The sequence below is a fragment of the Thamnophis sirtalis genome, unplaced genomic scaffold (assembly GCF_051295495.1).
Source record: "Thamnophis sirtalis isolate CommonGarterSnake01/CBP01778 unplaced genomic scaffold, rThaSir2_p1.2 scaffold_2, whole genome shotgun sequence".
Taxonomy (NCBI): Eukaryota; Metazoa; Chordata; class Lepidosauria; order Squamata; family Natricidae; genus Thamnophis; species Thamnophis sirtalis.
The window spans coordinates 154,646,174-154,668,309 of NW_028261382.1; the positions used below are offsets into that span (position 1 = coordinate 154,646,174).

Below are 22,136 nucleotides of genomic sequence, written 5' to 3' on the forward strand. Positions count from 1 at the left end.
ACAAGGTTATTAAGCACATCTGGTTTTCCCTTATTGACTTTACTTGTTGGAATTTGGCTGGGAAGATGGCAAATTATGATCGTGTCATGACAAGATGCTGCAGGATCATAAATGTGATGTGATTGCCAAGTTCCCAAATTGCGATCATGTAACTGTGGAGGTGGTGTGACAGTTATAACTTTCAGAATGGAACAAGTCACTTTTTTTCAGCATCTTTGTAACTGCAAACCATTAAATAAGTGGTACTAAGTCAAAGACTACAGGTATACCAGATTGGCCCCATCAGATGTTCTCTTTCTGAAGATACACCACTGATTGTTCTTTTCTCTACAGACAACAGTTTTTGTCAGCAATTGTGAAGACGGGAACTTGTTGAGCAAACAAGGGCAAGATTCTTTTCCATACTGAGTGGGGAGGAGTATCCAGAATGGGTTGACCTTATCCTCTCATGATTGGGTTGAGTCAGATAAGCTCTTTGGGCAACGCCCCCTAGCACCAGGTATTCCCCAGTTTTACTGACTCATCCGATCGTGAGAAGTTGCACATTCTGGATCTCCAGCAATTTACTAGGATTGAAAGAGAATTCATTTGGACCCGTCAAATCTTGCCTCCCTGCACCGCGAACAGCCTCCTCCTATACGAACAGGATTGCCACCAGCCCCCCTGGGGTGGCACGCTACCCTGGCTACTGAGTGAATCCGAAGTCACTCAGTGAGGACCTTGACCGGGCAGCAGGAGGAGAGGGCACAAACCTCCTGGAGGCAAGCCCAGCCACTGAGGATTGTAAGTTGCTGGAGCGCTCTGTCGCTCCCCTCAGGGATTGAGGGGTTCCCAAACGCCGCGGAGTGCCCGCGCTGCCTCCACGTGGTCAGAGGATCGTGAGGAAGCAGAAGAACCCTTTCCTGGCCACAGCAGCATCGGAGAAGAGGCAGGAAGAAGAGGATCTGGCTAAGAAGGCGCACGGCACCTCATTGGAGCACAAGCCGTTCTACCGGTACTTTTGAATGTCGCGACCCTTTGCCAGCCGCGCGGCTCCATTTTGAAGCTGTGAGGACCCATGTGGTCCAAGATGGCGGCGCCCAGCAGCTACCAGGAACAAGAAACCCAGGCAGCTGCAAAAATGGACTGCAGCCCCACCGGAGGGGCATAAGAGCAAGCATCCAGGTCAGTGCCTTCCCCAGAGACTGCCCGAGGGGGGGGGGGGAAGGAAAGGCTAAATGTACCTCTCCCCCAGGGCAGATCCAGAGGAAGGGGAGGGGGTCACAAGCCTTCCAAGTCCTCTAAGTATGAGAGGAGAAGGCATAAGACTTTAGAGAGGCTCTGCAAGAAGGCTGGCAGCCATCAGGCCACCCCAGGCAAAGGGGGAAAAACTCCAGGCACTCCCTTACCCAGTGGAGGCACAGTGGAGAATCCAGCCCTGCTAGCAAGGATACCTATAGACACCTCAGGACTTTGGAGCGCTACTCAGGGGTGGCAGTCCCCAGTTCCACCACAAAACCGCGCTCGACTAAACTGCGCTCGACTAAACCGCGTAGCTGACGTCATCAACAGGGCGACAACAGCGCGGAGACAGAAGCACGCTGTAAACGCTAAACCTAAAATTAACCCCTAAACCTAACCCCCCTAAACCTAATCCTAAACCTAACCCTTAACCTAATCCTAACCCTTAACCTAACCCTAAGCCTTGACCTAAACCTAACCCTAAACTTAACTCTAAACCTAACCCTTACCTTAAGTTGAATCGGCTTGCTTTCAAGGCGCTATTTAAAGCGCCCTTCTTTCTCCGCGCTCGCTGTTGTCGCCCTGTTGATGATGTCAGCGACACAGTTTAATCGGGCGCGGCTTAGTCGAGCGCGGTTTTGACGGGTCATGGCAGTCCCCTACTCCTCCTGCTATGGGGGCAGCCTTGCCTACTGGACTTCCCCTCTTGGGCATTCCCCCTGCTCAGGGGGGCATGGGCCCCAGCCAGACATCTCCCACAGGGGCTCCCAACTTTCAGGAGGTAATGATGCAGGCATTTCAGCAATGCATGGCAGCAGCATTCCCACAGCCACAGGGCTCCCCCTCCCCCCAGGGCTCCTGAATACCCAGAAGCCCAGGAGGAAGAGATCCCCAGCTCCTCAGATTCATCCCAGGAGGACAGCGACATGGAAAGTGAGGAAGGCGAGATCAGGGAGGACAAGCTGTCAGAGGATGAAGGCATGTCTCCTCCTAAACCTACATTCACCGGGTTATTCCAGCCCTCACTGTTTAAGTCCCTGCTCTTCAAGGCCAAGACAACAGCCAAGCTAGGCAGCAGGGCAGCGGAGGTCCCACCTCAACGCCAGGGCTTCTCAGCGAAGAACATTTTCAATGAGCAGGCCATCGTGGCGGACACCGTTCCTTCGCCCAAGACCTTCCTCGACCTGGTAAGGCGCCAATGGGCATCTTCTACAACTGGTCCCTCACCCCCCTGTTCAGACAGGGTGTTCTTCAAAGTGGACCAAGAGCTGGCTAAGCTGCTGGCGCAGCCCGCAATAGATGCTTCAGTCGTGGCTCTTCATACATCCACCAACATGCCCGGGGAGCCAGAGGATGCCTTGAAGGCGGAGGACAAGAAGGCGGATCTCACCTTGCAGAGAGGTCATCAAGCAGCGGCCTGGGCTGTGAAAGCCACCACAGCCTCCTTCATCAACAGATCATCCTTGCTGTGGCTGCAGGAGCTACCGCAACGCATCCCCATAACAGATGTCTGGTCACATAAGGACATCAATAAGCTGGTGGCAGCCATCCAGTTTTCATCGGATGCCACCTTAGCTGAAGCCAGATTTGCTTCCAGGGCGATTGCGTCGTTGGTGGCATCACACAGGCTGCTGTGGCTACGGCAGTGGCAGGCAGAGGTTCATCACAAGTGGTGCCTGGCTTCGGCCCCCTTCACAGGGGACTCCCTCTTTGGCTCGGCTCTGGACCCATTCCTGATTGAGAACAAGGACAATAGGAAGGTCCTGGCCACCACCCAGAAGAAAGGCAGCTTCAGGACGACTCCATCCCCCAGACGCTCCTACTCCCGGGGTCAGGACTCTGGTTCCTTCTTTCGGGGTCAGGATTCCTTCAGGGGGTCAGAGGCAGGGTTCTTTGGAAACAGGCAGTACCAGGGGGGATTCCCTGCTAGGCAGAGGTACCCAGACAGACAGCAGAGAGGCAGGCAGCAGAAGGGGGCAGAGAGGGCGCTCCTTCCGCAAAAATTAAATCCAGGCCCAGCGGTTTCCCCATTGGGGGGTGCTTAGTGCACTTCGCTGACCTCTAGGACCTCACCTCCTCGGACAGGTGGGTGCAGAAGACCATCAGGCATGGCCTTTCACTCGAATTTCTTTCCAGTCCCCCGAGCTTCTTCCGGATATGCCCGGTTTCAAAGAACCTGACCCGGAGGTTGCTGATGCAGGAGGCCATCCAATACCTATTGGAGATCAGGGCGATCCAGCTGGTGCCTCCAGAGCAACAGGGTCAGGGGCACTACTCCATTCTGTTTGTCATCCCCAAGGCCTCAGGGGACTGGAGAGCGATCCTTGATGTGAAACACCTGAACCATTCCATTCGTTATAGGAGGTTCAAGATGCACTCTCTGCACTCTATCTTGGAGGGGGTTAGGCAGGGAGACTTTCTCATCTCCATAGATCTCACAGAGGCCTACCTGCACGTTCCCATTGCCCAGGATCACCGCAGGTATCTCAGGTTTTGCTACATGGGACACCACTATCAGTACCGGCCCCTCCCCTTCGGGCTGTCTTCGGCCCCGAGGGTATTCACTAAGGTAATGGCAGCACTGGCAGCGCACCTGAGGCAGGTCCTGGTGCGCATCCAATGTTATCTGGATGATCTGCTATTGCAGTCATCTTCCTTTAGGGGTGCCCTACGAGATCTAGACGTCACCATGACAGTCCTGAGAGATCACGGGTTTACGGTAAATCTAGCCAAGAGTCACCTCCACTCCTCTACTAGTCTGATCCACCTAGGAGCCAGAATAGACACCCAGACGGGCATGGTTTTCCTGTTGCCTGACAGACAGATAGTGCTTAGGCAGCTAGCCTCCTCGGTAGCCAGGAAGCGTAGTGTCCTTAGCCACCCTGTCTAAACTGCTGGGCACCATGGTCTCCACCATTGGCATCGTCCCGTGGGCTCGCCTCCACACCAGAGATCTCCAATGGTTCCTCTTGCCGTTCCAGTGAAGGCGCATGAGCTGTTCACAGACCAAGGTACTTCTCCCTGCAGAGGTCTCCCACTCCTTGACTTGGTGGATGTCCCCAGCGATCACAAAGGGCGAAGCCTTCTGGACATCAGACCGCTTGACGGTAACAATGGACGCCAGTCTGAGCGGGTGGGGTGCCCATCTGCTGGCTCAGATGGTGCAAAGACAGTGGTCTCAGGCGGAAGGGACTCACAACATAAACTGGTTGGTGCTCAGGGCGGTCCGCCTGGCCCTGTTACATTTCCAGAGCTCGGTCAGGGGCCAGCACATATTAGTCCTCACAGACAATATCACCACCAAGGCCCACATAAACAGGCAGGGGACCAGATCAAGGGCCCTCATGAAGGAGACCAAATGTCTGGGGCTGTGGGCCAAAAGGAACCTCCGGTCTTTGAGGGCCGAACACATAGCGGGTGTGGACAACACCAGAGCCGACTGCCTCAGCCGGGCCGAGGTGGACAACTCAGAGTGGAGGCTGCAGCCGGCAATCTTTGAGGAGGTGGCCGAGCGCTTTGGGCGCCCGGAGGTCGACCTATTCGCCACTCCCCTCAACACCCAGCTCCCGAGGTTCTTCTCCAGGTACCAAACAAACACCGGGGGTGGGTGGGTCGGAAGGGACGGACACTCTGCTGAGTCCATGGCCCAGGGGTCTTCTGTATGCCTTTCCTCCCTTGCCTCTGATCCCCAAGGTCCTTCAGGAGGGGGCGGAAGTGGTTCTTTTGGCCCCTCACTGCCCAGGAGGCCATGGTTTGCAGATCTCCAGTCTCTGTCGGTGGAGAGGCCCTGGAGAATCTCCCAGGAGAGGATATCCTTCAGCCAGGGGTCGCTGGAGCACCCAGATCCTCAATGGTTCCAGTTGACCGCTTGGCGATTGAGCGGAGCATCCTGAGGAAAGACCTCTTCTCCCCCAGGGTGATACGGACCAGGCCGCCCGCACACCCTCCATGGAGCGCATCTACGGCTCTACGTGGCGGACCTTTGACTCTTGGTGTAACTCCCGGGGGTACAATCCTATCCAGGCTATGGTGCCACAGGTTCTGGACTTCCTCCATGCGGGCCTGGACAGAGGGTTAGCTCCTAACACAATTAGGAGACAGGTTTCAGCCATCTCATCAGTTCTCCTGTGTGGCAGAAACCAGAGTTTGACTCACCACCCCATGGTCAGGCAATTCCTTAAGGGGGCTTCCAATCTCAAACCGCCCACGGTACACAGGTACCCTTCCCTATCTATCTACAAGGTATTGGATGCTCTAACAGGCACTCCGTTTGAGCCGTTACGAACAGTTTCCCTTAAGTTCCTGACTCTGAAGGTGGCGTTCCTGGTGGCCATCACCTCCGCCAGGCGGATATCCGAACTGTAAGCGCTGTCCACCTGGCAGGATCTCTGCGTCTTCCACCAAGACAGGGTGGTGTTACGGCTGGATCCGTCCTTCATCCCCAAGGTGTGTTCCTGCTTCCATCGAGCCCAGGAACTGATTTTGCCCAACTTCTGTCCCAACCCTTCTCACCCGTTGGAGAGGAAGTGGCACACTCTGGACGTGAGGATGATCTGCCTCAGGAGAACCAGGCCAAACAGGAGATCCGAAGTTCTGTTTGTCTCCTTCCAACCAGGGTCCCTGGGTAACAAGGTAACTTCCACCACAATAGGAAGGTGGTTGCGAACCTGCATTGCCACTGCATACTAATCGCAGGGCTTACAGACACCAAATCATATCACAGCTCACTCCATGCGGAGCGCAGCCACATCCACGGTCTGGGCCACGCAGGCATCCCTGGCCGAAATCTGCAGGGCAGCCACGTTGGCTTCCCCCCTCCCTTTGTTAGGAACTATAAGCTGGACTCCTTTGCCTCGGCAGAAGCCTCGTTTGGCCGCAGGTTGCAGGTGGTTCACAGGGCGGGGCCCACGCCTCAGCAGGCTTGAGTGGGGGACATGGGGCCTCAAGGGTCTCCCTCCCTAGGCACGTGCAGGCTTTGGTATGTCCCATTCTGGATACTCCTCCCCCCTCACTGGAGAAAGGCCGTTGGTACTTACCTGATACGCCTCTTCTCATAGTGGGGGGAGGAGTATCCAGTCCCTCCCTGAATTGTTTGTACGACTAAGTGTTATGTTCATTGTTTATGAAGTTATATAAATATTGATGTTGAAGACAATAAAAGCTAAGAACTGAATTAAGAGTCTGGAGTGAATGGTGCAACGAGTCGGATAGAGCTCGTCATCAATAAAACTGGGGAATACCTGGTGCCAGGGGGCGTTGCCCAAAGAGCTTATCTGACTCAACCCAATCATGAGCGGATAAGGTCAACCCATTCTGGATACTCCTCCCCCCACTATGAGAAGAGGTGTATCAGGTAAGTACCAATGCCCTTTCTCTATCACCCCTGAGGATTCAATTTTGTTGTCATTATGAGCTTTCCTGCCTCTCTGGGATTGAATATTGATTGTATGATTGAATGTACAGACTAAAGGAATTTCCTATAGGGTTTGCCTGATCAGCACAGTAGCATATATTTTAAATTGTAGGATTTGGAAACTAGAGCCAATGATCGTATCAATATAATGTTACCACCTATAATTTCTAGGTGGCAGTGCTTAAATGGAGTTGGCTGAAACAAGCAATAATGTTATGTGTAACTTGGGAAGATGACATATTTTGAAATAATTTTATTTAATGTTTAAAAGCACATTAGAAATCTGAAAGCATAGTATGTTCTCAATTTGATGTATTTGATAGCATTAAAGATCGTTTTTGTGCTATTTACTAGTCCTGTTCAGCTCAGCGTAATATTCTCCACATTTTAATACTCATCACATTTTGTATAGCTTCTAACATAATAAATGCCCAAATGGTTGTATAGTGAACATGAATAAATGTTGTAGGTTTTAAAACTAATCTAATTCATTCATTCATTAAATAATATTTAAAATAGTTTTTAAAACCTTACAGCAAGTCCTCGGCTTATGATTGGAAATGAGACAAGATTTCCCATTTTAAGTTTTTCTGGTTGTATTGTGGCACCCACATGACTGGATCTGATTTTATAGTAATTTTTGTGCCAGTTATTAAGTGAATCATGGGTCATTAAGTGAATGTCATGACCTTAAATTTGTACACTTTATCATCTCATATCTCTGTAGTCTCCTCTCTCCTCATTATGTTTGGTACTGTGCACCATTGAATATTTATTTGTTAGATTTATTATTTAAACCATGTGTAAAGGTAAAGGTTCCCCTCGCACATATGTGCTAGTCATTCCCAACTCTAGGGGGTGGTGCTCATCATTTCAAAGCTGAAGAATCAACGCTGTTCAAAGATGTCTCCGGCGTGACTAAATGCCGAAGGCGCATAGAATTCTGTTACCTTCCCACGAAAGGCGGTTCATATTTTTTATACTTGCATTTTTACATGCTTTCGAACTGCTAGGTTGGCAGAAGCTAGAACAAGTAATGGGAGGTCACTTTGTTACAGGGCACTAGGGATTTGAACTGCCAACCTTTCTGATCAACAAGCTCAGTGTCTTAGCCACTGAACCACTGCGTCTCATGTGTATGGTCACCCAATTCATAAAATGCAACTCTAGACAGCTAATTTAGGATTAAAAACAAAACAAGGTATACCATAAATATAAAAGAACCACAATAAAACAGTATAAATAAAGTGCCAAACAAAAAAATAAATCAAAATCTTGATTTAGGTTTCTTAATAGGCTTATTCTACATCCTACTCTAGTGCTTGGAGAAAGTTTTGCTTTTAAAGTTTTATGGAAGACAGCAGAATCAAGGTTATCTGTATCATGGCTGATCTGTTCTAAAGGGTATGTGTCATGATAGAGAAGGCTTGCTTATTGGGCTTTATTAGAAGTCACTGTTTCATGAAGGGGATCCAAAACTTGGCTGTTCTATCGGACTTTGTGGGAAAGCAGAAATAGTTAAAGATAGATGATTCTACAAATAAAATATCTCTGTGCTATAAAGGGCTTCATAGGTGATAACTAGTACCTTGAATTGCAGTAGAAATTATGATAAGCCAGTGTATCTCATGAAGTAGTGATGTCAAATTGGCCTAATGTGCTATACCTAGCCATGGTACATTCTGGACAACTGTTATGTTGATGTTCAAGGGATGTAGAGCATGTTGCAGTAGTCCGAGATATAATTGAGGCATAAATGTCTGTGAACAAGACCTCCCAGTCCAGGAATGGACACAATTGATACAAGATACACAAGATGGAGTTAGACAAAAGGAGCTCTTGCTCCTGGCTTCTACTTGCTTCAAACAGGAATTGTGAGTCCAAGAGGAACCTAAAATTGTTATCAAGTTCTTCTAGGGGAACGCTAGATCTAAAAATGGAAAATCTTCAAATTTGAAATGGGTGGGGGGACGGGATCATGGCACTAAAATCCACAGTTATTCCTTTTTTGGGTTGAACAGAATTTGTTCTTCCATATCCAGACACCCACAGCTTTCAGGCTCTGGAAAAGAACTTAATTTGATTGGGCAGGGATAAAGATATAACCTTACATATTATTAGCATATTGGTGATACTTAACCCTGCACTAACAAATGTGTCTTAGATGTTAAATAGGAGCAGGGAGAGAGATTGGAACTCTGAGGAAATCTGTAAAGCAGGAATGTAGAGTTAAACATCTCCTGTTAACATCAATCTAAACCATTTTGGAGGAAAGAGAACCACTGCAACACTGTGCTTCCAGAAGGATACCATGTCATTGATGGTTTAAAAAGTCACTGAGGGATGGATCAAGGAGGGCAATATGAAAACCCCATTCCAGTCCTACCATGGATCATCTATAGGTATGATTTATGCTGTTTCAGTGCTACATCTGATCTGAAACTGAAAAGAGTAAGATAATCCATACCCTGAAGAGTGGTCTGTAGCTGCAAACGGAACACCTCCTCAACACTCTTCCCTAAAAAGGAAGCCTAACCTAATCCTAACCTTAAAAATAGAATGTTGCAGGCAGAATGAAAATTGTCTAGAATTGTTGGCTCCAAGGATAAAACTTGGAGGAGGGGGCAGACACCTGCCTCTTTAAGAACTGGCACGGTACTGTTTCCTTCAAGGATTCATTCACCACCACTGAATGCAGACATATTTTGTCTCCCAACAGACTTTAATCAGTAAAGAGGGACATGGAACTGATTCATAGCTGGCTGCACTTAACAGCCCTGAGAATCCTGTCTACTTTCCCAGGGCTTACAGGCTCAAACTCTTTCCAAATAACCATATTTGACAAGGCTATGGTGAACTCCATGAACTTGCACAAAGTCCGACTTAGAGTAGAGGGAAGAATATTCAATAATTACCTGAAAACAGTCTTCACAGAGAACCTGCAGCTCAGGCCCATCCCAACCTAGGAGGGACTTGACCACTTTGAAGAGGGTTGCCAGCTAGTCATTTTCTGCCACTTTTACCGCTGCAAAGTAATCCTTAACATTGCCAGTGCTCAATTGGATTTACTCTTCATTTTCCTATAGTGGTGCTACAGTAGACGCCTCTCTCCTGCCATTTTATTTCCTAGAGCACATCTAAAAACAGGGAGCTTAAGGGAATCACCAAGCAGAAAGGAGTCTGCACAGATGTTATCCAAACATAGATCATCACTATCCATATCTCATAGATATAAAAGATATAAAAGAATGTATATCCCACTGTTTTCTTCAGGAGCTCAAGGAAGGAAACAGGTAACACATTGTCCTCTGATTTTTCTGCCCAGTCACTACCCATGAGGTAGGATGATCTGAAAGAGAAAGAACCCATCCAGTGAGCTTCCATGGCTGAAGGTAGACTTGAACCTGAGTCTTTCTGATTCTAGTCAAACACCTTATCCACTATATTCTAAGAAACTATATTGGAAGCATCCAAACCAATCACTATATTATAAACCCTAGTACCGTGATGAGGAAGCTGTGGCACACGTGCCAGAGGTGGCATGCAGAGCCATATCTGTCAGCACGCAAGCCGTCAGCTCTAGTGCAGATGCTGGCCAGCTGATTTCAACCTTCCGGAGGGGTGAGGGAGGCCATTTTTGCCTGGGGAAGGAGAAAAACAGGGAAGTTCAAAAACTATCTGTTTCTGGCTCCCAGAGGGCCTCTGGTGCGCCAGGGGAGGCCGTTTTCACCCTCCCCTGACTCCGGAGGCTTTCCTGGAGCCTGGGAGGGTGAAAACGACCCCCCCCCGAGGCCCTCTGGAAGCCAAAAATGGATCATTTTTGAACTTCCGCTAGGCCCATTGGACCCATTTTTTGCCCTCCCCAAGCTGCGGAGGCTTTCCTGGAGCTTGGGAGAGCGAAAATGGCCTCCCCTGCCCCCCGGAGGAAATACCAGGATCAGCTTGGAGACGAGCAGTGGGGGGTTGTGCGTGCATGCGCATGGGGGAGCACTTTGCATTAGTGGTGCCAGCACACACCACACGCTCGCATTTTTGGCACACAACAACAAAAAGGTTAGTCATCATTGCCCTAGTATATTGTTCTCTTCTGATGAGACAAACTATCAAATGAGAGATTCACACATTTCCAGTTGTATCCAAATAATCCATTTGGATTTGTAAATTGCTTGTGGACTGTGCATAGTGAATATCTGCTTGTTTTTACTAAGACTTGATGTCATTAGTAATTTTTGCAATTCCATTTTTAATTAAAATGCTATTAATCTTTCCTATGCTAGGGAAACTGTAGTCACTAGGGCTGTTTGATAGTCCTTTTCAATCTCTTGCCACAATGACGCTATCTGTTACGACTCTGTCCCCATTATTAGTTTTTTATAACCTTTTAATGCACTTTATTGATTTCATCAACTTCTGAAAATCTATGCCATATATTGGGCATTATTATCTTGGAGTACTTTGCACTGCTCTCCAGCTGTAAACTCTGATAAAAGTAGAAAGTCTTTACAGTAGTGGTATTCCATGAATGTTTATGGAAATACAATGTAGAGTTTACAGTGCATATATACAATACGGTAGATTCATAAAAAGAAAGAATGGCAAATCTTGTTTTACAGCTCTATCACTATGATTTTTTTAAACCTGGAATTGGAATCACTTTTCTCAGACAGTGAGTGATCTTTCCATAAATTGTCCACTTCCTTTATGAAAAGACTTTCTAAAATTAGTAGGGCATATTTGGCTCCATCTCACTGTTATTAAACTTAAAATGTTTTTTTCATTCATAATGATTTCTAGAACAGTGTAATAGTGTGGTTTATCTATTCTAGTAAACAAAAGTTGTAAAATTTATATACAGCATCCTGCAGATTAAAAAATGAAAACATGGTGGATAAAGATCTATACTTTTAAAAGTTGGAGATAGAAATAAATGAAATTGTGAAATTACTAACACTGATCTTTCGTAAAAAGTAATTAATATTGCACACTTTCTTGTCTTGCTGAAGATAAGTAATAATTCACTGTCACAGTTCAGGCCACAGAAGATATTATTGTATTTCTTAATGAATTTAGCTCTGAACTGAATTTCACTTTTAAATTGTTGTTCAAATGCTTTATGTCTGGAAAATTGAAGCCTCTGCAGTCATCACCGTAGAAATATACTTGCATCTCAAGATAACAGTTTATATATCAGCCAAAAGGGATGTTGTTTACCAAAGTCTATGATATAATGCAGGGATGACTAACCTTTTTGTAAAGGTGTGCCAAAACTGTGTGTGTGTGTGCTATCGTGCGCACACACGTGTCTACTCCTGTGCTCATGTGCAAGCGACCCCACCATCACACATGCCTGATTTTCGCCCTCCAAAGGCTTTCCTGAAGCCTGGAAGGGGCAAAAAACGGCCCAACAGCCGAACCAGAAGTTCTGGAACGAATTTCTGGCTTGCCCATTGCACCTGTTTTTCACCCTCCCCAGGCTTCAGGAAAGCCTCCGGAGCCTGGGGAGGGCGAAAAGCAGGCCCAACGGGTATAATGTGTTGGTCTTTTAAGATTTAATAGAACTTCATTAGAATCTATGAAATAAGTATTATTGGCAATCAAATATGTTGTATGTAATTTAATTTAATAAAGAAATGTACTTCACATTTATATTGCAATGTGAATGCACTTCTTTGGCACACATATTTTTATGACATCAGACACTGATACATATTTTGAATGTAAAGAGAAGGCTTGCAAGACACACATGACTCAGTATTCTATTCTCCCAAGGAACTGCCAAAGTAACACAGCACAAAATTACAGAAGCCAAAAGCTATTCCAGTTGTGTTAGGAACAGTCATGCCATCTTCCTTTGAAAAGCTGAGTTAAATTTTATTTTATTATTTTGGGTGTAGGGGCTGTTAGAAAAGGGGTCAAAAAAGATCTGTATCCTCTCCTGGTTTTTTTGTTTTTTGTTTTTGTTTAGCATTTCAGCCTCTTTTCTGTCCATCTACAATAAATGTAAATAGGAGAAAAACAGTATATAAAGCAAAAATGGCATGGTTTTTGGAGTTCTTTCTAGTCTTTAGTAACAGTGATAGGAGGCATTTTACTTTTTGTATGGAATGCATTGTGTGCGTTTATTTGCATTCTTACACTTTCCTGGGATTAACAGTGTGCATAAATTGTACTTGTGTACATTTCTATGTGTAATTGGAATGAGGACTGTCCTGTTGTTGGAATTTTTATGATGAATTCCTCTGAGTCATTTTCTCATTATTTACTCCTTCCTACTAGTCAGCATGCTAGCCATAAATAGTTCCCAACAACTTGTTTAGTGATTGTTAGGAGTTACGATGGTGCTATGCTGGAACATTATTTTCCCGGTGTGCACATGCGCACCGGGTGGCTGCTCTTCAGGTTTTTCACATGTGTGTAAGTGTGGGCACTCCCGTTTTGGCACTCAGTGCCAAAAAAGTTCGTCAACACTGCCCTAGTCTGTTCTTTCAAGTCTTCCAATGATGCACTTTTTGCCATCATAACTATCCACTTTGCTGCTGCTTTTCCTTTTCCTTTCCTTCCCCTCCCCTGCCTTCCCGTTTTCCTAACTTTGACATCAGTCCTTATGCAAGGACAGTTGGGTAAGGTGTTAGAAGTAAGATAATTTGAGTCTATGCCTTGAGGTGATTAGTGCCTTGAGTAAGAACACTTGGTTGATTTGTTCGTTTATTAATTAGTATGTTTTCTTGACTATCCATTATATTCCCAGGAATTTTTGAAGCCTTTGATAGTTCTTCTATACTGCTTCTTTAAAGTCCACCTTTCACTTCCATTGTCACAGGGAATTCCAGGGATTCCATGACTCTGATTATTGTAGGTATAGACACATTGCAGCATTTGAATATCTTTTCTAAGGTCTTGAGGGCTGGTCTGCCAAGTGTGAATCAGTAATGTATTTCTTGGCTACTGTGGTTTAGTTCAGTATTACAGTCCTGTGCATACACAGTTTGGCTGGTAGTATTAAAAACAAAATTTAAGAGTTTGCATGATGTGGTATGTGTGTATGTATTGTGATTGTTATTGTCATGGTCCTTTAAATCAGTCTTGCCTCTTGGTGACTACATAGAAGTGGTTTTACCAGTACCGGCTCCCTAAGGCTGAGAGATCCTGATTGTTCTAACTCACTGGCTTTCATGCCTAAAGGAGGACTAAAACTTGGCTTTCCCCAATTACGATTATGTGATCGGGAGATGCTGTGATGACTGCAACTATGAGAACCATAGATGCCTTTCATTAACTGCCATCACAGCTTTGATGACTTCCAAATGAAGTCATCATTTAAACAAGGACTGGCTATACTAATTATATTGATAGGTATAAGATTAGAGTTATTATTTTATTGTTGTCTAAGGAGAGTCTTAGTCATTCAGGTCATGGTTGTTCCAAAAGGTGCTTTTTCAAGAGGCAACTGGACTTTCCTGTTTTTCTTTGACGAGAAGTTTTTCTTTAGCCAAGAAGCTTCTTTTGCCCTGACTGGATGATGGGGAAGGATTTGCATTCCTTGCAGACAGCTGGTCATTTGCATTCTTTTAGAAAATTGTTGCGGTCACTTGGAGGCTTATCTGTGCCCTGGGGTCACCTGAGTAGTGCATATGGGTGTGGAGCCTTCTAGGAACTGCTGACATTATTTTATTGTTGTTTTATTTTGGTTGTTTTCTGATCATCTGGTCAGAGTTGCACTGTTTGACTTGGGTGGCCATAATCACTCTCAGAGGCAGTTCTTTTTCTAAACTAAGAAAAATGTCTTATCTCCTCTATGAGATTATTTGGAAAGATAACTTTCTAAAGGTAAAATTAGATGCCAAATTCTTTCCCTACTTTTGGATAATGATTCTTTTTCTATGAAAATCCAAGAGAGAAGCTACATAGACTAAAAGGGTTGCAAAACAGTGAAGATTCTTAACAGTCTTTTCCATGGCTTCAGCACACTTGACATTATCTTAGTTAGGCAAATAGAAGGACATTTACATAACCTCTTTTTGTTGTTTTTGATGGGAAGAAATAGTCTTCTAAAATCATACTTCTGCTAATACTCAGAAATAGCCTATTTTGAAATTGTTAGCCTTTTCACATTAATCAAGAGCTTTTCTAAGTGAAAAGAGCAGAGCTTCTAGTCTCCAGTTGAATTTACTGAGACATAAGAGCAATATGAACACCACCAAAGAGTTTTCTAGGAGTCTTGGTGTATAGCTTCTTCTGAGAATGTTGGGTTTAGCAACTAAAATAAAATTTTGTACTTAGGTAGCTCTCTCTTTCTCCTATTATTTGTTTTTCTTTTCCATTTTGAACTAAGGGAAGATTGTTACCACAGTGGCAAATACTACTTTAGTTCCGATTAACTCTCATTTATATTGCACAATTATAGCAGTATTGTCAACAATATGATTGCAATTTTCAATGTACTTAAAATTATATGGTAAATGTAATAAAATTAAATATGCATCCATATTAAAAATTCTATCTGGGTGGGACGCTTGGTTCTTCAATAGAGTGAGTGATACAACTTACATGAAAGAATTGCTAATCTATTTTTGTGAACACAGGTAGAAATGGTAGCACAAGCACTTGAAAACAAATTGAAACAGTTAAAAAAAGCATGCCAACTTGTCACATTCTACAGTCTTCTAAGAATAGTCTGTTGATTTTTCATTTTGTTAAATTTTTAAGAATTAATTCCTAAAAATAATCCTTCAAACTTTTTACAGGTCCTTTTACAGATGTAGTCACCACGAATCTTAAACTACGAAATCCATCAGACAGAAAAATATGCTTTAAAGTAAAAACTACAGCACCTCGTCGATACTGTGTGCGGCCAAATAGTGGAATTATTGATCCAGGAACTTCAGTAACTGTATCCGGTAAAAATATTAAATACAATTTTGTTCCTTTTGGGGGGCTTTTTTCATTTATAGAAGGTGTTGAATATTTAGGAAGTGCATAATTAAAAAAACCTAATAAATGATATATTTATTATTTGAATCATTAAAAATATCAGCTGAAAATAACCACATTATTGTTGACATTCTGCATAATAGTTTGATTAAGAAAATAATCTTGAGTTTTTGTTGGGATATTGAATATAGAGATCTTCTTTACATTTCTATGGACCAGTAGCACTAGCTTTTACTCCTGAATAAGTGTGGATTAGTAAGAGGCCACAATTACAAAAACAATCAAGCAACTTTATATATTTATCTGTATCTTATGTAAAAACACTAACTTGGTTTGATATAATGATATAAGGCCTTGAGGAGCATTGTCCATGGGGTCGCGATTGGTCGGACATGACTTTGCAACTAACAACAACAACAGACAACCACCTTATGCTTCAATGAACGTCTACACCCCCAGGCACCAATTAAGATTTCTTTTTGGAAATAACATTTTATTCACCTTCAGGAAAAAGAAAACCTACTATGATTATACATACATACATACATACATACATACATACATACATACATACATACGTAAGTACGTATATGTATACATACATACATACTCGCGTGGACACGCACACACACACACTCACACATATATATATATTTAATATATATATTCATATTCGTAGATTTTCACGGATACAGGTATGCAGGTTTTGGTGTATTCGGGTCTTTTCCCGTGTAAGATTGAGAGTATCTTGCCGACGTTTCAATGAGGTCCCACTCGTCATCCTCAGGCTGGTGTCTTCGGCCTCGTGCCCGTGCGAGCAAAGCACAGGCACGAGGCCGAAGACACCAGCCTGAGGATGATGAGTGGGACATCTTCAGGCTGGTGTTTTGGGCTTAAAGTGTGGTCAGAGCTGCCCTCTTTCTATTTTCTTCTTTCTCTAGAAAGATGGCAGCTCCGACCACACTTTAAGCCCAAAACACCAGCCTGAAGATGGCAAGTGAGACCTCGCCGAAATGTTACCAAGACAATCTCAACCTTACACGGGAAAAGATTGTTGACCCTAAAAGGCAAGAGCTATCCACCAGTTTGAGCTGGAATTGGCACTCTTTAGGATGACAAGAAGGAGAAGCATTGCCAAAATCTGGGTTTGAATTTATATTTTTTTAATTTTATGTTCCTTTGGGGAGAGATCAGTTTAAATTAAGAATTGTCCTCCTTTCAGGCAAATACATCATTATAATGTTGCTAACTGCTTTATCAATCTGTTCTCTACAGATCCACAAGGTGGTGCTACTAGCATTTTCTTAATCCTTGTTTTAGGAGAATTATTATTCTGGCTAGTGTACTGTGATTTCATGCTTTTCTACTATGGCTGCCTTAATATTTTAGTTGTTAAAAATAGTTTTGACTTTAGAGAATAATGAAGACATTTTATAATATAAACATTAGTTAATAAATATGTTTTTGTTTTTTTAGTACATTACATGTTTGCTCCCATCGGCAATATTTTTAGTTAAGGTGGAAAAGATGTTTTTCCGTATTCTAATATAAATAATAAAAGAAAACAAATATCAATTATATTTTGCTAAATTATGGCCTTGAACTTGTCATTGACAATTCTATTCTTCTGAAATGTTTAAGGTAACTAGGTTAAAGTAAGCATGATAATTATGAGTGAATATACTAAGCAGTTTCCCCCTCTATCCTAACTACCATTTTTGTAGCTACCAAAGGCTTACAGGGAAAGTCTCTGTCAATCTGGTAAGGCCAGTTCTAAGCAGAGAAAATCTAACTCTGTTAATCTCTACTTAGATAAGCAAAGTACATACAATTTAATCAAAATAAATATATGATGTTCAATGTATTACAACTCTTCTACCTAAAGGGTAGTTGTAACAGGATAATGCTGTAGGTTCAATTGAATTTTGCTGTCTCATATTTAATAGGAGGGTGGAGAGATGGAATTTTTTTGTAGGTACATAAATGGCAAAATTGTATCTTAAGTATAGAATATGTGGGGAATGAATAAGGGAGTAATTGTCCTAGTGAAAGAACATACTGAGACTTATTCTTATAGTTTTGCATTTGTAGTCCATATTTTTGATTAGATTGTGGTGAGAGAAGAAGGTATAAAATAGTACCTGGAATGATGTGTTTGTTTTCTTGGCTGTTCATAGTATTTTCATGAGTCTTCTCCAACACCAATGTTCAAAGGCATCACTACTGTTCCTGCCCTTCTTAAATGTCCAACTTTTGTTTAATAGGAAATATGGCTTGCATGATTCTGATTTTTGTAGGCATAGACACATCAAAACATTTGAATATCTTTTCCAAGACCTTAATAGTTGCTGTACTAAGTGCTAATGTGAGGCTTATTTGTTCCTTGTTTTTGTTGCTTGTTCCTTTACTGTTGATGGTTTATCCTAAAAGGCAAAAGCTATCCACCACCTTAGTATCTTCACTGATAATTCTAAGAGAGCTTGTTGTACATGTTGTTAATTTGGTCTTCTTTCTATTTAATTTAAGTTCCATTTTTTTACTGTGCTCTTTAACTTTAGTACTAGGGCTTCCAGATCCTTTGCATTTTCGGCAATCAGGGTAGCATAAGTTATTTATATTTCTTCCTCAATTTTAAAATAATGTTGTTGTTGTTGTTGTTGTTGTTCTTCTTCTTCTTCCTTTCCAGTTTCCTTAATGCATATGCAGCATATACCCTGCCTTAAATAATGTTATACTAGCACCTACTGCTTTAACTGTTCTTCCCTTCTCATGAGCTGAAATTAAAACTTTAGCATTTCAACTAGTTTACTAGCCACTGGGTTTTTTTTAAGAAGAAAACACTAGTAATAGGGCCTTGGTAGGTGAATTCATCTAATAATTATATCACTATGAATATTTTTTTTCTGCATTGGAAAGCTCAATTGGCCCTTATTTAATTCTAAGATAATTGTAAGATAAAATTTATAATATGAATTGTTCCGATTTGGCTCAGTGTGATATATGAACTAATCTCAAGTAATAAACTTTGGTTTACAATATATATTTTCAGATAAGCCAAAATAAATACTTTGGATTGTTTTTTATTGTATGTGAATCAGGTGTAATACTTTCTGCAGGGCAAAATGTATCCTGTTTAGGCAAATGTTTATACGAGCTCTGTTTTTGTCTATTGAAGCTGTCTGGCCTTTTGGGAGGAAGGATATTTTGTGTTATCTTTACTTTGCTTTCTAATGGTTAATGAGAAGAACAAGTGTACATTATTGTATAAAGTAAATAAATTGGCTGAGAAGTAGTCTTCTCAGACTCTTCATAAAATGTGTACTAAAAAGCTGTATTCAGTGTAATATATATTGAGTTCTATTTATGTAATAAGATTTGTTTCTCCATCACCTACATTCTAACCTCAACACACACACAAAAATACAGCATTTTTAGTCTCTAATTTGAGAGCTACTGATCAGTTTTAATGTATTTCAGAATATTGAATACAATTTATAACAAAAAAATCCTTATTTTTTAATGGAACTCCAGTTTATTTGTCTTCTCTGAATTTATATTCTTTTGAGACTAGAAATTATTAAATTAAAGATGAGAAATATTTGAAATAATACATTATTTTTCAAATTATAAAATGTAGCTAATTATAAGAAAATAAGGTTATAATTATAAGAAAATCAGCTAATACATAATAAAAGAATTGGGTTATAGAAAAAACTTCAAAGTATATACTGTATTCTATGAATTTACAATAAAATTAAAATTTCACAAGAAAAAGTTTGCAAACTTTTATATAATACAAACTTTGTCTATTATGCAGTTATGTTACAGCCTTTTGATTATGATCCAAATGAGAAGAGTAAACATAAGTTTATGGTACAGACGATCTTTGCCCCTACAAACATTACAGATATGGAAGCAGTGGTATGTAAATATCTACAATTTCAGTTTTTAGTAAATGGACAAATATGAACTCCTTTTCAGGTTTTTTGAAATCAGCCCCCTTGGACTTCCTTTTACCTCATATATCTCAAACTTTTCCAACTTCTCTGAATCTATTTTTCAAAAGCAGCATTAGTATCTGAGAAAGATTTCAAATGTTCACTTAATTTAGAGACAAAGTAGTGGAATTGTGATGGTTTCTGCTTGGGGGGGGGGAGACATTATTTCTCACAGCAGCTTTAGTGTTTTCAGTATTTTGTCTGTTTGAGAAGCTTCAGCAATTTTGAACCTACTGACATATTTGGATATTTGAGATAGTATCACGAGGAACACTACAAAATGGCTGGTTAATTTTACTCTATGTAAAAATAAGAATTGCAACAATTTAGACTTGTATTTCCCCCCCCTCATTTTAAAGATTGTAATCTACAATATTACAACTTTGCAGGGTCCCTCCTGCTGAGAATGTGCCTGTCAAATTTCTTTCCTAGTAAAAGAATTCATAAATATATATTGTCAATTTTCTTAGAAATAACCTTGTGTGGGCATTTAAACTTAAAGTTATGTGGGTAGCACATATAATCAAATATGTATTTCTGCACATGGCACTTTTCCTCTTCTCAGCATAGCATGAATATAAACATTTTAATTGGTTTTATTCAGTGTAGGTTTATTTTACATCTGAATTAGGAGATAGTTACATCCCTGGCTAGATTTCAAATCATGGCTTCAGAAATAGACTTACCCGTATTCTGGTATTAGTAGTTTTTGGTTCAAATGTAAAGGGAAACTGACAATTCAAAACTAGAAAAAATATTGATGCTTGATGAGGAATGGTTTATATATCACAAGGATTTAAGTCTAGATTTCCTAGATCCGGGATGGCGAACCTATGGCACATGCATGTGCGCGCTGGCCAGCTGAGTTCAGCCTTTTTTAAAGCCATTTTTTGCCCTCCCCAGGCTCCAGAGGCTTTATAGGAGCCTCGGGAGGGCGAAAAGAGCCTCCCCTGCTCCTCCGGAAGCCCTCTGGAGGCTTCAGGAGCTTCCCTGAAGCCTCAGGAGCACAAAAAATCGGCCCTATGGGCAAACCAGAAGTTTGGGGAACAGACTTCCGGTTTGCCCATAGGGTCGGTTTAAGCACTTCGGAGGCTTCAGGGACCTTCAGGAGGCTTCCCTGAAGCTTCCAGAGGACTAAAAACGACCCAGGTCCCTGAAGCCTCCAGAGGGCCTCCGGTGGGGAGGGCGGGAGACTGTTTTCTCCCTCACTAGGCTCCTATAAAGCCTCTGGAGCCTGGGCAGAGTGAAAAAAGCATGCAAAAAAATGGGGGGGGGCTCTCATGCATGCATGCACATTGGGGGGGTTGCACATTGCATTATGGGTGCGGCACGCCCGCGCACGACCCCCCTGCGCTCCCCCCTTATGGCACGCAAGCCAAAAAAGCTTCGCCATTGCTGTCCTAGACCAATTGCCTGCTAAACCATGCTAGTTTTTGAAAATAAGTATGCACAGCAGAGTTTATACATTATGAAAATTTATTTGATGACATCTAGTAACATAATTAATGTTTTTCATTGTTGTCATAGTGGAAGGATGCAAAATCTGATGAATTAATGGACTCCAAATTGAGATGTGTATTTGAAATGCCTAATGAAAACGATAAGCTGGTAAGTAAAAGATATATTGAAAAGTTTATGTTTTGCCTATATCTTTTGCATATTGTTAAATATAGAGATTAGAATTAGTGCTTTAATAAAACCTCTAAAGCTTTCCAGTCTCTTTTCTAATGTAAAGACACAGTGTTTTTGTAAACTTTTAATCACACTATTTTTTACATATGTTGTAAATTTAGTCAAAATAAAAATTGGCTTGGAATCAATAAAGCCATTTAGCCTGTGTATTAAGCGCAAGTTTATAATGTGTAAAAATGGGTACATCTCAAAAGAAAATATGAAACATGATATACAGAAGAAGAAATAAGTAATAACTACTGGAAGTGGATAAAATAAGTTGGTTTTCATTCAGTCTTGAAAGAATGAAGGTTCTTGAGATTTGCACCCAGAGTGGTGAAAGGCAGCTTGTGAATTATCAGCAATTTTGAACTACCTTTATAACTATCTGTAATTTTCAACTATTGTGTCCTATTGCATGATCAGAGCTTCATCTAAATACTGTAATAAATAAAAAGATTCTGGTGAAACTAATAACATCCAATGTTATATCCTGCTTATTAGCACATTGATGTGGCATTCAGTGTATTTGATTGGAAAAGTATATTATCTCTTATTTCAATTGAGCAAATTAGGTCCGGGAGATAACAGTGAGATGTGACCTTCTTCTAGGTGCTGCTTGGAGTGTCAAAGCATGGATTAATTTCAGCTTGCTGCCCAAGGACTGAGTTCAAAGTTTGTGTAGCCACGCCTCTTGGTCCCCTCAGAGGCTTAGTTTAAAAAACTCAGTCGCCCTAAAAGGACGCTTTTTGGGGAGTTCCAGTCCTTGAGCAGCAGATTGGACTCTCCAAGTCAGTGTAGTGTAGCCTTTATTATTTTTGTGTTCAGTTAGGTTAGATTTCATTAGCTCCTTTATTGTTTTCTTCCAATCTGTCAAGAGTGTGGATTGTCTCATTACCTTC

The 22,136-nt window shown here is 42.2% G+C and overlaps 1 protein-coding gene across 2 annotated transcripts in view; it reads left to right on the forward strand.

The window, feature by feature from the left end:
• Nucleotides 1-22,136, forward strand: part of VAPA (VAMP associated protein A) — a 50,525-nt gene that overhangs the window by 10,269 nt on the left and 18,120 nt on the right. For both annotated transcript variants that reach the window (XM_087707298.1, XM_087707299.1), the window contains exons 2-4: nucleotides 15,379-15,531; nucleotides 19,383-19,486; nucleotides 21,091-21,171. In XM_087707298.1, the coding sequence (XP_087563424.1) occupies nucleotides 15,379-15,531; nucleotides 19,383-19,486; nucleotides 21,091-21,171 (338 nt within the window). The remainder of the gene's footprint in view (nucleotides 1-15,378; nucleotides 15,532-19,382; nucleotides 19,487-21,090; nucleotides 21,172-22,136) is intronic.